The sequence below is a fragment of the Harpia harpyja genome, chromosome 2, assembly GCF_026419915.1.
Source record: "Harpia harpyja isolate bHarHar1 chromosome 2, bHarHar1 primary haplotype, whole genome shotgun sequence".
Lineage (NCBI taxonomy): Eukaryota > Metazoa > Chordata > Aves > Accipitriformes > Accipitridae > Harpia > Harpia harpyja.
The window spans coordinates 38,637,578-38,657,070 of NC_068941.1; the positions used below are offsets into that span (position 1 = coordinate 38,637,578).

Sequence of the window (19,493 nt, forward strand, 5' to 3'; positions counted from 1 at the left end):
TTTATAAGTGGCATGGCTGCATAGTGGGAGCTGGACACAGAATCTGGCTTGTAGAGTCCTGGCAGCTGCTGATGGAAAGACAGACCAGGGCAGTCAGTCCTGGCCCCAGGTCATGTTTGCAGGGTTGGCAGCCAGAACAGGTATCTCTCTCCTTCTAAACTGACCCCATTTGATTTAAAAATAACTGAAAAGCAATTAACATGGAGCTATGAGATTCCAATTTCAGAGTTATTTTTCAGAGCAGAATTCCTACTAAGAGAAGTGGTATGTTTTAATGCTCTATTGATCAAGCTCTCTTTATCATATGGGTCCTGCCTACTTTACTAGACAACATCCTCCTCCCTCCAGCACTGGGAAACTCTGTTGCTCACACAATATCACCAAGGGGCAACAGCCTTCTCCTAACTGCCATTTGAAAATACCTTTCTATACCTCCATGCCAGATTCAGTCTTTCCGTCTCCCACCTATGCTAATTTTTCTATTTGTCAATTATGATTTAAAGTAAAATACATATATGGACATAAGCACATACACGTGTACTGTCTCCACAAAATCTGTGGCACTCTGGATTCTGATATCCTGCTCTCCCAGCATGCATGAATACCCCAGGACCAGAACAGTTTATTGACAACAGCAACACACAGAACTGAGAACATAACTTGCCTTATTATTTGGTTCAATAAAACGTTTTCGGATATAGGCCAACTGTGTGAGTGACAATAACACCACAGTGTATAACAGCTGATGATTATACAAAAAGCCAGTGTAGACATACGTAACTGAAACATCAACAGTTTCAAAAGAAAATTGAGGTAGTAAGAAAGTTCAAGCAACATGCCTCCTTTACACTGTCTTTCACATGTCCATCTGGCTCCTCACGACGTAAACTACAAGCTTATTTGACAGTATGTAGAGAACACTGCCAAATAACTTGCATATAATTTGCCACCAAAAATTTGCCTGAGAAATGCAGTCTCACTCACTGCTGGGGAGTATATCACAAGCAGAGAATAATTTTTTCAAACAACTGCCTTATTCAAGCATGTTTCACATATTTCTTTTGTTGTTATTTAAACACGATATGCTGATTGCTTGCAGTTCCCTGAGTACACAGACTTTCTAAATAATTCTGCATTACCAACATCTCTGTACCCTCAAAGGCATATACACCTTCAGGTGGTACAGATTGGAATATAGCACAGTCTATCAACTACTTGAGTACCTCTGAATCATAGATATCTTTTCATGTTTCTTTACAGTGAACACTTAATATTTGAATTCATGGTTAATTGAAATGATCTGATAAACCACGGTTGTTTCTGTTCCCAATTTAGTGAGTGTGCAAACACACCTGGCATGAATAAAATTCCTTTCCCATGAATACTTATGCAGACAACTATGAAATTAATTTTCTGGAACATTTGTGCTGGTAAACTTTAAATTATACAGATGGTAATGGAAAATAAAGAGAAGTGAGCACACCCAGCAATTCTAGAGACTAAGAGGTGGAGAAGCTTTTCATGCAGCTGTCACCTAAGGTAACTTCTCAATGTAGATCACTGCTTGAATAAAAGCATTACGGTTACTAACTAGCTCTTACGATGCTGAGGTCTGTACATACCCTTGCAAGGACACCAACATTAAGTTCCACAACCTTATGGTCTAGGTAGGTTGAAGGAAACACAGTAGTAAGCAAATGAATAGAGTAATAAGAAAAAAATCTCAAACATCTGTAGCATACAGCTGTAAACTGTCCCTGTGTTGCTTAGCTATTTGATCATCCTAGAAGGAATAGCTTAAAACACACCTAAGCTGCCCTTGCTAGAGTTTGAAGCATCATTGTACTGAATTTGAATAAAGCAGCAATTTTTGTAAGAAAATATATAACAATAATCACGTATTTAGATAATACAATTAACATTACTACATTTTCTTTTATGACCAATGCTGGTCTATACTACTCCTAGATTTGGGTTTTTTTGGCTGTGTTGCTTCATTGAATTTTTTTCTTTTTTTCTGTTAATTCATCTACTTTACTCAGTAATATAATAGTTTAAATATTTCTAGGTAGAATGACTTTCCTCATTTTAGTTTAGTCACAAGACACTCTATAAGTGCTAAGCTACTGGTACCTTTAAATTCAGTTTCTTCTGCCTATCTTTATCAGAGAAGCATACTGCTGAACCATGACTGCTAGAAATTCTAAGGGTTCATTCAGGTCCCTTCAGCTGACAGCAATTTTTCTCAAATTGTTTTTGCAGTGATCTTAGTGAATCACATGGTCAGTGATTGAGCTAGAGTTGATAGTAATTATAACAGCTGACCTGGCCCACTGGGGTCCTGAGGAGCTCCTGGTGTCCTCTCACTGATAGTTCTGCTGCTTTCAGCCAGGTTGCTGTGTATAAGTGATTGTTGTTCTTGAGCTAAAAGAGGGAGGAAAAGGAAAGGATGTGTGTGAAACACGGAACATGACAATCAGGATTCCACAACAATTGCTTTCTCTCTCTATTCTGTACCAACTTTACCAAAGCCTAATCATCTGCAGTGATTCTTGTTATCTGCTTATTCCATCTATAACACAGCGTGGGACCACGCTGAAGACAGTGAATGGCTTTATAAATGGCTTCCTGAGACTGGCAGGGGTTGGTGTTAATACTTAAGTGTCAAAACTTGTCCTATAACGAACAGAATTTTGAAATCTCCAGGGCTAAAAATTCTAGAAGAATATTTTAGACCAATATAAAACAGCAGTACAAAGACAATACAGAGCTTGTCAGCTGTCAAATTAATTGGGGGGGGGGGTGGTTTATAGCTACAAAATTAGTCAGGTTTGTTGAAAGTGATTTTTGGGTTTTTTGACAGATTACACAAATCTTCAGCCATGGAAATCTTCCCACTAAAGGCAATAGTGATACTACATTGTTGCAGCACCTAAAAAATAAAAACCATTTCAAAACATAATAAAAATACTAACAAATATCATCTGAGATTTGTGACTGGTACCTACATTAAAAAACTTAACAAAGGTGACAAGTTTGTAAATACTTTCTCTGGTCATGGTAGATGGGATTTTCTGTGTTTGTTTTACATCTCAGCCCAAGGATCCCAAAGAAATTTTCAAAAACTTAGACTAACATTATTATCATTTCAATATTACAGTTGGGGAAACTGAGGTCCAGAGAAGTAAAGTGCCTTCACTCACAAAAAGTAGGGAACAACTGACAGGATAGCTACGAACTGAACCGAGATTTCCACCTTCCTGACTTACTTCTTTAGCCAAAAGGCTTAACAGTGTCATTTTCATTTCATTATTATTTAAAAAAATTAAATATGTACAGAGTAGGTTGTAAATTTGCTAGTGTAAATTCATACCAATTTGTATACGCTTGCTCAGTTCATGATGCTTTTGAAGTAGGTGTTGTTCCAGCTAGAGCACATCTAAGGAATGCCACTTATGTGGCACTGATGCCATTTCCAGTCTTTAATACAGTACAAGCAGAATAACTTGGGTATGGTGACATTATTTGCTAGTTCAAATATTAAAACCTAGTCTGGCCATAATATGAGTTTCCAAGGAAACAGAATAAAATGCTGAATCAAGAAATTCCCTATGTTTCACCAGCCTCTTAGCAGTATATATGAGGATCAATAGATTACATCTAAGGATGGTATAAGGTGGTTTATGTTCTAAATTGGCGGGGAGTAACAATTAGGACAGGAACTCAAAGAAAATTATCATACAGACTGAAAGTTTCATAGAATTTATTGAAATTGGCTGATAAGAAATACAAAATCCTCAAATACTTATAATTTCAATAGCTTCTCTTATCTTTCTGTGGCATGCTTATTGACAGGAGTTAAATACTTGCATTCAGCCCAATTCATTACACAGGATTTATCAGGTGGTGATGTGATGATATAATCTGTGACAAGGGAGTCACCTACTTGCCTGTGATAAAGACCAGCTGATCGATGTCCTTTTATTCTTTCATTTACCAATCTTTTTGTTGCTCCAAATGTATTCACTGCCACCGTTAGTGCTACAGACACCAGATTTTTTTTTTTTTTATACTATCCATCTTATCTTTCATCCTCCCTATTAAATCAATTGCCCCACTCACAGCTTCACATTGTGGAATACACAAACCCTTACAGTTTTCACTTTTATTAGAGTTTCAAGGATATATATTTATCACTCTGTGCTTGGTTTACTAATGCTCTAAACTGTTCAGATAACTTAATCCCTGTAAGACCCAGGACATAGTATCACTCTGTTGGAGAAAACCTGTAATGGAGCAAGCCAATAGTGCATTACACTGCTAAAAGCAGCAAGGACTGTAGCCAGTGATGCACACACACGAAAAACTCACCCAGAGACAATACCTCATATTCTGCAGTTATTAAATTTCATCACTCTATAGGAAAGGTACTTCTCAGGCAGCATTAGAAATTCAGGGTTTTCATTTACGAAAAAAAATTCAGAAGAGTCACTGGCAATATAGCTTCTCCTACATCATTCTTCCAGTTTGGCTCAGTCCTTTTCCAAAGGAACCACTCTGACACATCATACGGTGATTATGTCTTATGTGCTCCTTGGTCCCACAGCTGAGATTCCCCATCCTAGATGCTGAATAGAAGCACACATGATGGGAGCACTAGACTGAAACTCTAACACATACACCCTTTAGGGTAGAAATAGCCATCAAATGACTCTCATTTGAGACCTTTTAAAATTGTATATGCTATGCTCAGTTTAAGCTAAAAAGATAAAACATAAAATAAAATTTAGACTGCTAGACCCATCTTATAGGTGCTATTTACAATAACAAAGCAACACTACCAAAAAAAGCAGCAATTCAAAATGCTGAGCAATGAGTTCTTCCAGTTCCTCCAGGAGCTTCAGGGTCCTCAGCACTTCTGAATATCAGGTAACACACATAGGAATTTAACATTAGGCTCCTATCATTGAATATATTGGCCTAGATGTATAATTTATTGTCCCATGTATTTTTAAACACAGCATGCAAAATGATTTCAGGGAATATTAAAAATATGGAAATTGGATCTTTTTCTCTCAATATATTTTTGATGAAGCAGGAGTGGCTGAAGGGGAATCCCTGCGGGGAGTTTGGTAGTTTCCTCCCATTCCCTGCATTTCAAGGTGAATTGCTACCTTTTGTGTCTGCAGCTCACCCCATGCATAGGATAGCACTCACTCCTGTGTGGAACATTTTACAGCCATCTGCTGGAGAAATGACATCGCTACCATGTGAGAGAATTCAGTGCTAACAATGGCTATGGCATTGTCAGCAACTCTGAGAACGAGCTGTTTGCTCTAACCCACAGCCAGGGCAGATGGAAATGAACTCATATACATTAAGTCACCTCAGCTCACTCCATGGCAAAACTGAATTCAAACCGCATGATCTATATTTGAAGATGCATCTTCCAGTTCTTGAAATCATTTTTGACACATAATACAGTGTTCAGGGACCATATGTACATGACCAAACTGGGATTTCTTCCCCTCAGACATTACTAGAAGCACATTGTTTTCTCCAGCTTAAGGATGAAAAGTTAAAATAAAGCAGTGTTTAACAAAAATGATGTCATGAACTTTGCAACTCAGAACTTACAAGTCCTTTCATTTTAGCCTTTTTGCTCCCAGTTAAGCATTTGATATTCCCAAATCAAAGTAATGATGTTCTATTTGTTGAGTTGTCCATATTGCACTGTTTCATGAGACTTGCAAGAAACGTCTACATTTTTCTCTTCTTAAGAAGTTTGTTGTAAAATTGCATTGTCCATGCTGGACTAGGATCCAGGTCTTATCCATTTTGGTCATGTGTTGCCACATGGGAGGTAAAATTAGAAATAGTGATCTGAACACATCTCTTCCCAGAGGCTCTTCTGTCTCACTTACTACTACATTACCTTGAGAAGCATCTGTAACCAAGCAGTTACAATGAGGCTACCAAATATGGTTTACAGATGTCTGGTAATAACTATCAGAGGGTGACAAGTGTTTCCTCCTGCCTAGACTATCAGACTGAAATAGTTATGTATGATTTCACTTGGTTTGAGAGAGAAGCTAAACCAGAAGGTGTTTTGAATTAGCATTTGCTACAAGCAACCCACATCACACTAACAGCGCCTTCCCAGGATCTATAACATATTGTCAGAATACCCTTGTTCGCTTGGCACAGAAACCCTTCTATAACCGTTCTGTTATTGAGCAGATCAAGCGCAGAGAGGCCAAGCGGAAGGCTCGGTGACTCTGGAGAGCCTCAGTCAGAGCTTACAATGTCTCTCCCCCACCATTTCAGAAAGGGAGTGCCTGAAGACAAGGCTGTTGGGCTCCCAACTGTTCAAGTTCGTTAGCTGACATCCCTTCATGGGAATTGAATAATACAGGCAGGGCTTGTGCTGGTGGTCTGCTCCTCGTGGGAGGCAGGATTCCAGAAGCAGGGAAGAAGAGCCTTTCTGACATAATACCTTTCATCCCAGTCTCTTTAAGCACTTCTACAAGCATTAATTAATTAAATATCCCAGTGCCCCTGTGAGATAAGTGTCATCTCAATTTTCTAGATGGGTAAACTTGGGTATGCAGATTATAAGTGGCTTCCCCAAGTTATTCAGCAAGCCAGAAGAGGTTTGAAAATAGAACCCAGGAGATGTAATTTCAAACCCGCTGCTGTAACACTTGACAACATTTTCCTTTATTCTTATCTTTACACAGATACCACTACAAATTGAGTTATACAGCTTTTTTTCCTGGTCAATGCTTCCCTGTTGTTTTGATGCCATTTCAATTTTATCAACTGTAGCCTCCCCCTTCAATAAGCATTTTCTAATCTATTTTTGCTAATGTTTGCATTTTTAAAAAGCAAACCTTTAAAACATCTGATCCGTGCTCACTGGACAGCCTTGCTGACTGTGTCCCGTGTTAATATGTGACTCCACGCTCAGCTGCACAGAAGAGAATTCTGTGCCTGCTGAGGTTCTGGCTTTTCAGCATTGAAATTTCCCTCCTGAATGTGAATAACAGTGATTTCTCTTCATTCCTCTACATTAATTTTTAATCACAGCCTCTACTTTACCACTGCTGATTGAATTCCCTACCACATCTAATGGCCTTTCTTGTAATATTCATTCATTTAAAATATGTATGCTGATGCCATATCTTATTTTTCAAGGGCTGCTTGTTTAAGGCCAGCAGCAAAGAAATAGCTATTATACAGATGTTAAACTACAGTACGTTGCCATATGTTTGATCACCAAGGCAGAGGTAAAACACTCTATTCTGTCAAAAATGGGCACAATTATACAGGGATCATGAGTAATACCTAGTAAAATTCAGTCACTGTTGAAATGAATGACAAAAGTCCTACTCAATTCAGAGGAAAACAAAGTTGATACATTATTTTATCATGTCTAAAATGTATTCTTAGAGCCTGAAACTGAAAACCAAGAGAGTCACAGTGCTGCAGATGAATTTTACAGCAAGTATTCAATAGAGGACCTGGATTTAATATCCCCAGCACTGCAATACTCAATAACTAAAAGGTCAAAAGTAGAGACACACTGAATGCAAACTCCATATTTTAGCAAAATGGAATAAGGCTGAAGATTTTATGAGTTTTATTTAGAGTGGAAGAGAGGAAAGGACATTCTGCTTAGCTACTCTGGAAATTCATGTGCGGGGAAGAGTCAACATCCCAAAGCATTTTAGTTTACTGTGCATTTTTCCTGGTTTTAAATTAACAGGAAGGACTGCATTGATTTTCAGCAGAGCCATTTGCTCACAAATCAGGTTCTATTGTTTTCTTTTGCTGAAGTGAATAGTTTCAAATCCTTACAACTCTACTCACCTTTGGGTTGGCAGTTTTGCCCACTGTACCCAGGACAGCACTTCCACTCCAGTGATGTTAGTATTTTATGTTTGATTCTGTAGGCTTGGTGTGTTGTTGTCTGGGACCTGCAAAACAAGAACATTTTAAACCTATTTTAGGTGACCCAACAGGAGTTGTAGGATACCTGTATAACCACATTACATTATCTTACATATGTCAAATGTATCTTTTAATTAACTGCTTGAAACTGAAAGTGAAGCCTAACTAGGGTTTGGTGTTTCAATAGTAATCATAGTTTTAATATTGCAGCCTTCAGATCACCTGCATGGATTTTAAAGGAACCTTATGTCTAGTGCTGTCAGACTTATTCCCTGAGTATCTTATTCAGGAGTCAAATACTGCCAACTTTTATGGAAGTTATTACAATTAATATCTACTAAACTGGAGAGAGTGAGCCAAAAATACAATTGCAATTATAATGTTTTCTCTGAAATCAGTGAAAAAAAGGATTCACAATGAATTTATGCCACATCAGTTCATATTTAGTGCACACTGGAAGCCTTCTATTCTGGTTATTTGAAAGAAGATTATACAAACATTAATCCGATGAAGCATGAAAATTTCCATTCTGGATGTCAATGTAAGGAGGGTATGGCTATGTAATTGTGATGCCTCAGTTATTACTCTTACAGTGTGCAACTGCAGAGGCAGCAGCAATTTTGTTTCTGTGTCCAACACCTTCTGCATGTCCTGGCTACCCCATCACTTCCTTTAGCTTTCTTAACTTCACAGAGAAGTCAGTTTAGAATGAACACGCTGCAGCAGGGCATACAGAAGAAACTAACTGCAGCAAGTCTACTTGCCTCTTAATATGTTAAATACAAAGTTTGAATAAAAAAAGTATCACATGGTTCTGCTAGTTGCTAAACACTAACATGAAGAACACCTCAGAACTCAGAAAATACAATGATATAATTGTTACAGAACTGTTTTGGACACACAATCCCCATCTAAATCATTCCAGAAAGGGGGACAAAACTGAAGGCTGTCAGACCAAAAAATATCCTCCCAATGAATTAGAAAATGCCACCTTGTTTTACATTATAGTTAATCTTGTCACCCCTTCACAAGGGATGTAATATTATATATATTAAAATTCGTAGCAGCTGGCAGGAGCTTTGCATATGTCCCCAACCAGCTCTGCCTCGGAAAAATGGCTTTTTCAGCAGCAAGAACTCAAAGATTAAGGTGAATTGAAATCAAGAGAGTTCACAGGTATTTTGCTGTATGGGTGGTCTTATTTTATGATAAAACTACCTTATTCTGCATTAGCATAATCCATTCCTGAAAGCACTCATAAAAATGAAGTGTCCATGAAAGGAGTTAATCAGGAATAGCTATTTCAAAAATAACTCTCCATGTAAACAAGCCTCAAAAATGTATATAGTAGAGACTTATTTACAAGATCAGCTCAAGGAGCTAAATTTTCCTACCAAAAAAAAAAAAAAAAAAAAAATCAAAGTTTTTATGAATCTTCTAGATTGCATTAGAAAAAAACTGGCAACATTTCGACCACAGGGTCCACTCCACAGTTTTACAATACAATCGACCATATTTAAGTCACCAAATCCTAAAGGTACTCTATTCCCTGTTTCTCCTCAAAGCTTTAAGCATGTTCTGCCATACCACCTAGAGGACAATTCTCAGAACAGTCAAACTGACTTGTAAGAGGCTTTTGAAATTTTTCAGAGGAAAAATATGTTACAACCTCTATTTTGTTGGTTCATTTTCCAGGCCCGTGCATTAGAATCCTATTTCAGTTACTACTGAAGTCTAATGTTTGGAGAATACGAGGCACCCAAACCACAAAAAGCAATCTGAGTATGTTTAACAGAGTCATTATTTACAAGTTGTATCCAGGCCAATTACTTTTCTAGGTTCACTGTCTGACCAAAGCTGTGCCAGAAATAAGCACCCAGCAGAGAGATAACAACAAAAATATTTATGCCTCTCAGGGGAAGCCTTTTCCTCCAACAAAGCACAAACTTGGAAAACTGCACAGAAGGGATTTTCCTCCCCACTTGTGCTTTAAAACTTTGTACATGTGTACCTTTCCTTCCAGTACTCTGGAAGAGGGGAGCATACAATGGACTTACTTGAAGACTTTGAACTGATCAGAGGATGCCAGAGTGCAAGCATGCCAAGTCATGAACTTTCATACTTGCTATAGGGACAAGTCATGAGCTTTTATACTTGCTATAGGGGCATGTGAAGATGAGACCTGGAAACATGCTAATCTGCTCCCTCCTGTTTTCATTTTCATTTCTGAAGTCATGGTTGTATTAATGATGCAGCTGGTGATAATTAATGTACTTGCAAGTACTCTTTCTTCCTAGTTCTACACACCTCTGAGCACAGGATCCAATATGCCAAGTGCAAGGCTTCGCTCTGCCTGATGAGAAGGTTTCCAGATTGTCCACTACCGCTGTAGGCAAGAGTCTGGTATGGACATAAGCACACCAGTTTCTGTAAGATACAGAAGGTAGATATAATGAAAAGAACAAATAACATTTTCCACAATATGAAGATATATTATACTTAAAGGGGAAAGTTAAACCTGTAATTTAGGGATAGGATTAAGTTATGAAGATTAAGTTTGGTTTCTTGCAGACTGCCATCATAGTCTTGGCCAATTACTTAGTCTTTGTGCTTTGCTTCAGCTACCCATTAACAACAAAGAAAACAGACAATCATTTCTCCATCTTTACATGTATTTATATTGCAAATCTAAATTTTTCCTTGTAAATGTTTGTGGAACACCAAGTACAAAGCAGCTCTTCTCGACTGCAGTAATGACAGGTCTTAAAATATACCTACATTTCAGACTACAGAAACTGTTTATCCAGAATTCAAAGGATTGTTTAGTAAGGTTTTTAACCACCTGCAACTTTCACTTTATGGATGGACATTTCTACTCTTCTTCCCTTTCCCCAGCAATATTGTAAGTGCATGTAGACTGTGTTTTGCAGTGCACTTTGAGCCACACACAGCAATAACATGCCGTAGCTCCACAATTACCTGTGCCACTGGCTACCCACCTAGAGAAGGAAGTCACACACAAAATGATCAAACTCTTGATCACTGCAGCACAGGATGTAGGACCTGGCAAGAGCAAGGCCAGGTTTGTTTTTGGTTTTTTTTTTTTTAAATAATTCTAAGGAGGTTGCAAGAAACCACAAAGTGTTAAATTGGATTTTGAAACCAGGTGACTTGGTAGAATCTACAGTAGAGAACAGAATTAAGTACAAATTATAAACTGAATGATGGATTGGGACAGATTTGTACAGGGAAATCATGCCTCAGAAATCTAGTGGCATTCTTTGAATCAGAAGCAGGTAGATTCAGAAGCAGGGTCATTTTCAGAGGCTTTTGGCAAGGTCACTCACCAAAAGCTATTAGAGGGGGAAAAAAGAAAGCAATCTGTTGCATAGTAAGAGGATAGATCCTGTTACAGATTAATAAGGCATTAAATCAGAGAGGTGAAAGACTAGTTAGCTTTCTCCAGAAACAGTTTATCAGCAGAATCCCACATGAATCTGTAATAGACACTATGTTCATTAATTAGGGGGAAGTAGGTGAATAGGGAGATGACAGTTATACAGAGCTGTACAAAATCATTTTGTGTAGTAAACCTAAAGCCGCTCTTGAAGAATTGCAGAAATCTCATGATACTGAATTTCCAAATAATTAAGTGTCAGAAAAGAGTCTTGTAATGCAGAGTCAGGCACAAATAAAGACAGCCTTATACAGACAGTATGACTACCTAAATTAACTATCATCAGGAAAAAGATCTTGGAGCCATTGTGATTAGCTCTTTGAATATGCCAATTTAGTATTTTACATTAACTAAACTAGCGAATCAAATACATGAAATTATTAGGGAAGGACTAGACAACAGAAACCACCACTGTTTCAGTACATCAACTCCTTGTTGCTGCATATGAGTTTATGGTTAGACCACAGTTTGAATACAGAATTCAGGTTCATTCCTACATCCCAAAGAGAGGTGAAAAGAAAGATACAAATAGAAGATGAAGAGCAGGAAGGATGGGAAGTCATGGCATTCATTATTCAGTTGGTCTTGTTATGAGAAAGAAGCATCAAAACAATACATGTTTAAACTTAAAGGAAAAAAAAGCAGGGGGCGGGGGTGTGGGGGGTGTTAGGGTACTGTTTCCACAAACAGACTGTGTCAGATTTGGAAATTTGGGAAGCCAAAATGGATTTTAAAAAGCAGTTAACTGATTTCATGAAAGAACAGGCCTTTAGGGTGTTGTTGGTTTGTTTTGTTTTTTTCTTTTAAACATAAAGTTGTAGCTATAATCTCCGTCTCAGGAAGTCTCCCAGCTGCAGATCAGAAGGCATCCTGAAGAAAGTATTATTGCATTTCTGCCAGTGGAACAAATGTCTGTTTGGTCTAGCAGTGATTTCCAGCCCAGCCCCCGCCCAAACTTAGTACAGCCTTTCTCAGGGTCACACATTACTCCCCTATCCATGCTGAAACATATTTCATTTTTGACTTGGCAAGTTAGTGACAAGACACTGTTTTAGCTGTAGGGCTGGTGAACTTGCAAGTACTTCCAAACCAATTTGCATATGAGAACTTAAAGTTCATCTTCCTGGGTCATGTTTTGCTGCTAACCTTTGCTTCCAGCTGTAGTAATTCTGTTAGTGTTTCATAACCCAGTATAGAAATCTGTATTTACATTACCCAGCGGGTCCTGAAATCAGTATCTTGCTATGGGCTCCTTACAGTGGAAATTGAAATACAATTAAGACCAGATTAGTTCCATTTACTTAACTGGCATTAATACATATTTACTCTGCTTCAAACAAGAACAATGGCACAAAACACAAAATAGTATCAGCATCTATCCTTAAGTGATTGCTTTTGTCTACCGAGATCACTCACATTAAATTCAGTAGTGCCTTACTTGGAAAATGATTCCTGAGAAAACAGCAGGATAAGCTAGGAAGTAAGATGCTAAGTAAGGCCAACAGACTGAATGTCTCAGTATTTCTTCTTGAAATTGTATTGTGTATTGTGGTGCTCCCTCACACAACACATTCTTTAATTGATGAATAATGTGTTTCATATAAAAATAGGGGTTTATTGAGTGTCTTTGATCTGATTTCGCTCACTCACTCACTACTTCCTTGAGAGTTTTCATTAGGATAATATTTCTTTTTAATTGGGTATAAAAAGGCTGTGATTTTGTGTGATGCTTCCTTTATGTTCTGTCTCCTTTAGCTATAGCCTTTGTATGTATAAATTAGAGACTCCATGAATAAATATTTGCTAAAAATTAAATTCAGCTCCTCAACTATAAGCTTAAAGATTAGGTACTCTTCTCACTACGTCTGTGGAAGCCAGGAGCAACCTCTATGCAAGTTTGAGACACATAAGATTGGCAGGATTAAAAGAAGACTTAAGTCTTTTGAGTTTTGCAGAGAGATCATGAAGTTACTTTACACCACCCCTATGGTTGGGGTATACGGGTCCTTTACAGGCTCCTGTATCACACAGAGACTAGCAGCAGTAACTAAATGATATGTACAGTTAAACATTGCCAACAGTTAGCCAGAGAGAGCTTGTAACTCCATCCCTTCCAGCACACCTCTGCAGCAGCAAGGGAGGATAGGCACCATGTTCAGCAGGAGCAGGACATGGCAGGACACTTAGCTCACTTAAAAGCACAACCAGGAAGACAGTTCTTCCATGGGGCATCCTTGCTGAGCATCAGCGAGCAGCAAGAGCAGGGCTTCTCCTTAACAGAAGGTGAGCCAGGAGGGGAAGGGCAACTACACAAGTTATGCACTGACCTCAACAGCAGCATACAGTACCACAGCACCAGAGACAGGCAAGAAGCAGTAGGGTCACAGGAACAGGTCAATTAGCAGCCCAGCAAGTATCAGGCAGAGACTAGGTAACAAGTCAGGTCCAAGAAAGCTAAGAGAGACAAGCACCTTTATAAGGAGAACAGGCTCAAGCCTGGGCTTAAATGGAGCCTCCCCGGCTCATGTGTGTGGGTGGAGGTTTCAGGTGAGGTTGCTTAGGGCTAGCAAGGCTTGTTAGTGTGCCCAGGGTACTACCACTGAGATCCTTTCTCACTACAGGCATGAGGTCTCTTCCATTTTACAGCTGTAGTGAGGGTTCTGCATATTTATACCCTAGATTGAAGACTGTATTTTTTCTCTGGAGTGCAGCACAGAGATTAAAAAAAAAAAGAAAAAATCTCTCAGCATATGAATGGGATACTAAACATTTCTTAATGGATGCAAAAAGTGATACTGGGCCAGACTGACAGTGGTCTATTCAGGAGGAGCTCTGACTAAGCGTGGTGGTTTGCTTATGATTTAAACTCGGTAGAGAAAATGTAAACATCTAAATTCCTGAATAACTCTCAGCAATTAACTGATGGCATATAAAGTCTGATCAGAAGACATCTGAAGTGATAACACCACCTGAAGCAGTTATGTAGTACCACACCCAATAGCTGTCTGGAAAGTGAGGAACGAAGAGCTAGCACCTTGGGCAGCTGGGTGCTATGTTTACCAGCTCTGCAAATCAAGAACCCAAATATAGGAGTCAGATTTTAAAATCTGGGCTACAATGGACCAGCAGTGAGGTTAGGACTTGAGCTCATGGCTCCCTCGCCTGCAGACCAGACAGCTCACCAGAGAAAGGGATTAAGCAGAAGACATATAGCAGTGTTGTCAGTTATGACCTTTTCTGCAGTGCGCACAGCTGGGATATAATTTTTGGTAGTTGAATTCCATTTCACATCCGAGCAAATGTGGTCAACGAAAAGATAAAAAAAGAAAACAGGCAAAAATGCAGTTGTAAAATACATGAAAACCTTGGAATACAAAGAGTCCAGTTAAAAAAAATAAAATCTACTTTTAAAAATTCATAATGTAAATCCACTAATTTTCATTATTATTGACGGTGGCTAGCTTCAAGGTAACAGCTATTGGAACTTGCCCATTTGGAGATGCCCATTCCTTCCTCCACAGGAAAACATGGTACAATACAACCCAAATGTATCAGTTAAGGACTGCTCTTGGTTTTTAAAGATAGTCTCAACTCAGCCTCTGGTCTCTACCAAAAATTTAACTCAACTTGAGCAGACTGTTTCTATTTAAAATGTTTAGCTCATTCTTAAGCTACATGAGTGCAATGTCTGAAGCTGTGGTTCTCACACAGCCCAACAATCTTTGATCAGGCTAAATTGGAGGAAATATTCACAGCAAAAGAGCCCCTGGTGTGACTCATAATTAGGTTTGTGCAACCAATGAAATAAGCTCATTAAGAGATGTTAAGAATGTAAATATAATTTTGAAATCAAATTGTCTGAAAAAATGTAGATTTGGAAATAGAAGATGAAGCGTGGCGGAAGAACTATGACAGGCTGTGTTAATGCAAAGGCAGAACAGAAGAAAACTGATTTGCATAACAGGACTTTAAACCTGAAAATCCTCTTTACCCTCCATGGAATAATATATTCCAGATCAGCAACACAGGCTTCTAACATGCAGGTTTTGTTGTGAGCTGTAGGAGCCTGGTGTTTCTTTTGCATTGAACCTGATTTAAATCAGGAAAGCTGTATTTAAAAACAAAACAAAATCCTTGCAACATACAACAGAAATCCAGCCTGGAGAGAGAGCGGTGCAAGTCCCCGACTGGCATAAAGCCTATATGACAGATTTCATTCTCCTCTTGCAGGTATTGGCCAGGAAAACCCACTGGTAGCAAGGTGTGGGAGAGTACCTCTGAGTCTTCAGGCCTTTGAAATAGCCTCTTTGTTTGTGATATTTGCAGCAGTATTTCCAGCTCGAATCAAAATACTGGTGCCCCAACTCTGCATCAAGTGTGGTTTGACCCTAGCTGAGAAGTAGGGCATAGTACGAAGAGCAGCATTTGTTTCTTTTGCAACCAGTAAACATGTCTACTCTGCAGCCTTGGCAGGCCTGCGTCCTCTGGGGTTTATGGCCATTGCAAATTCAGTCCTGAGTAGCTAATAGGCTGCGGAGCCTGCTCACGTGGCTGGAGCAAAGCACCTACAACTGGCAGGGCATTAGTGGGACCCAGATGGTGCCTTTAAGCCTGTCTTTAGCTTTTGGGATCCTACACGTCCCATACAGCTTATTTAGATCTTGCGTTAATACCCTCTCGGAAAAGTTTTCTTGTCTTCTGCTTATACCAGTCCTGTTTATTTTTCCACAGAGAAAACATGAAGCATTTCTTCATTTCCACAGTTGGCCAGAAAACAGAAAGGATGCAGCCTAGAGATAACTGTGAAATAGAAGTAGCTTCAGGGCAATTGTAAGCAAGGACTGCCTGTGCTGCGTCCGTGGCAAGAAACCCAATGCCCAGTCTACATGAGCGTGTACCAATAATACCTGTGTTTCCCTCAGCTGGAAAAACAGTTTATTTCGGACAGTGTAAGACAGATTACTGTAGTGTTGCCTTGTGTTCAGCTGACATCCTCAGCAATTTACATCAATCTCATGATACAGAGGTGTGTGTATATATGTGGTGTGAATTACTGGGCAACATCTTGCAACTTCAAAGGGATGTGATTCCCTGCAAAAAGCAACTTCCCTGTTGACAAAATGAAACCATGTGGCCTATGGAAAGCTGCCATGAGAGGTGCACGCCTAGGGGACAAATAGTAGGTAAAGTCTCGGCAGTACTTACTTATTCTTGCTTAAGCTTTCATAAGCACCGAATCTGGTTTCTTAATTTGCTGTGCAGATTTCTGAAGCTGGACTTGACTTTATAGGACTAAAAATACCCCACTTGGTTTGAAGTAGCTATAGAAGCATGACCCTGCCTCCTGATTCGGCGGACACTCAGGAGCCCTTAAACTCATCATCGCTTCGCTGGTGTGTTGCCAGCGCTCTTAAAACCCTCGCCTAATTCGCAATTAGCAGGGCTTATGCTCTGCTTTACCACCTCTTTGGCGGCAGCCCGGGCGCCCCGTCTGAGCTGCTCTCCCCTACCCGGAGAAGCGGCGGGAAGCTCACCCCGCCGCCCCCCGCGGGCTGCCACCACCGTGCGGGAGCCACCGCCATCTGCCTGCTGCTGCCGGCAGCCGGCTCCTGGTTGCGACGCCCGCCCCAAAGCCCAGCCGGCTACCGGCTCCACCGCGGGGCAGCGCCAGGCGCTGTGAGGCGACGGCGCGGAGAGCGAGGGGCGCTGGGCGTGAGGCGCTGTGAGGCGAGGCGAGGCGAGGCGGGGCGGGGCGGGGCGGGGCGGGGCGGCGTGAGGCGCTGCCGGGCAGGGCCGGCAGGTGGCGGCCGTTGCCCGCAGCGGCGGGAAGCTGCCGGGGGCGGGTAACGCGCCTGCCGCTCCGCTCCGCGGCGCTGGCGACGCCGGCGGCCGTGTGGGCGCCTCTGTCCGCGGCCGCCATCCCCCTCACGCCCGCTGAGAGGGTAGGGCTCGGTGGGCGTTGTGGCCGTGTAAATTCGGGTACAGCTTCGTACGGCTCACCGGCAGGAACGGCCAGGGAGAGCCCCGCCGCCTTCTGCTGAGCTCCCAGGGGATGATTAGGGAGAGCAGAGGGCCTGCAGGAAGGAGGGCAGCAAGAGAAGAAAACAAATTTGTTTAACTCCGCAGGAGGAGCGCTGCAACTGCTTGCTGGTAAAGTTGTCTGGCCTGTGGCAGGCTTGTTCTGAATACATTCGCGGTCAATGGAAATGTTTCCGTTTAACTTCAGCAGGCTCTGAACCAGTCCTCTTGGTGCTGTGATACCCCGATATCGCTGAAAAGTGAAGTACAATTTACAGTAACACCGAAAAATTGTAATTTCCTTATGGTGAGAGGGCGCGTGGAAGTTTATGAGACTGCAAGGACTCACGTTCCACAGCACATTTCCACGGTAAACTGTTCTTTGGGTACATTGCCAAGAAAAAAAACAAACCCTCACAAAAACTGCCAGCTACAGAGTTATCAGATACACCTGTATGCCATTGCCTCCACTTGCTTGTAAGCTCAGATCCTTGTGAGTGGTCCTAAAGCCACCCAGCAGGAACACTGGTGGCGGTCAGGCCACAGAGGGTATAGATTTTTGTTCTGCCCCTTTCATATTATATCTGAAAATGACTTATTTTTATCCATGAGTAAATTAGATTACCTGGCTTTTAATAGAAATGCTATTGAATCAGTGCATCTGAACATCACTGAATCATGAAAATGAGATTATTGTGTTGCTGAAGGAATACAAAAGGACCCAGAGCTGGAGCCGTAGTCCGTGCACAGCTTGGTGGTTGTGCCTCATTCACATTGTATGCAGTTTATTTGTATTTCACAGGGTAGTTTATGAAATACTAATCTTGATTCTACACCTGTTTTCATTTCGTATTGTCCTTTACACCTTGGCAAAGGGCATGTAGAAAGATGCTACAAGCATCTGGAGCCAGTAGATGCCTTGCGAAGAGAGGCTGAGGGACCATGGCTTGTTCAGGCTGGGGAAGGGATGGCTATGAGGGCACCTAACAGCAGCCCCTCAGGCCCTACAGGGAGGCTATTGAGAAGTTGGAGCTAGGCTATTCCCAGCTGTACTGCAGGAGGACAAGAGAAAACAGGCCCATATTGAAACAGTTCAGACTGAGTATGAGAAATTTATTCCCCATGAGGACACCCAGGCACTGGAGCAGGGCCCAGAGAAGTTGTGCAATCACCAGCCCAGAGTGTGGAGCTCAGTACCTGACTAGATCAAGCCCCAAGCAACCTGGTCTGATCTCACACCTGGTCCGGCTGCAAGCAGGAGGTTGGACTAGTGACCTCCAGAGGTCCCTTCCAACCTGAATGATCCTGTGGTTCTGTGAACCTGTGACCTTTGCTTATATATCTCTCTCCTTTGGGTGATATGATTGTTCTTCTGAATACAGTAGGTTAAGTGCATTCATACATAAAAATATATAATGACGTGGTGTGGAAGAAATCCATTTTTTCTTTTTTTTTCTTTTTTTTTTTTAAGCTAGGATCTTTTTCAGTCTGAAAGACTCTTACACAAAAATCAGAGTATAGGCCCTGAATTTAGGTTGTATAAAAGTACATTGCTGTGATATATTTTCAGTTTGCTTTAAACAACCTGTGAAGTTTGGATGAGGAGAGATAATGTTGGTGGACATAATGTAAACACTTAGATTATAGGGATAGAAAGCACCCTCACAAGATTTTTTTGCTATTGCATGGGAGAGCAGGTTTTGGTTTCGGCAGCTTCCTTTGAACTCCACTAGGTGACTACAGAGACCCCTCACTTTTTTGATACTAATGATACAGTAAATTCTGTATCTTTAAATGAACACCAGTCATCTTTCAAAAATGTAAGCTCTAGTTCAAAGAGAAATTATAAATCTGAACCAAAATCAGTTAATTTTTTATGTTCACTGCCTAGCTTCCTTTGCTCTGAAATGTATGAATCTCAGCTGAAATGAAAATTCAGTACTCACTAGGGACTGACCATAAACAAATCAAATTGGGAAATCTGTTTTACATGCTGATCAGAATGGAAACCTGGACAGCCTCTGAAAAGTGCATGTGATATACAATATAATACAGTACATGATGG

At 40.5% G+C, this 19,493-nt stretch overlaps 1 protein-coding gene across 1 annotated transcript in view; it reads right to left on the reverse strand.

The window, feature by feature from the left end:
* MMRN1 (multimerin 1) overlaps positions 1-19,493 on the reverse strand; it is a 47,994-nt gene that overhangs the window by 20,234 nt on the left and 8,267 nt on the right. The window contains exons 2-4 of the mRNA XM_052776427.1: positions 10,261-10,380; positions 7,873-7,979; positions 2,326-2,424 (exon numbers count right to left, since the gene is read on the reverse strand). Coding sequence (XP_052632387.1) covers positions 2,326-2,424; positions 7,873-7,979; positions 10,261-10,380 — 326 coding nt within the window. The remainder of the gene's footprint in view (positions 1-2,325; positions 2,425-7,872; positions 7,980-10,260; positions 10,381-19,493) is intronic.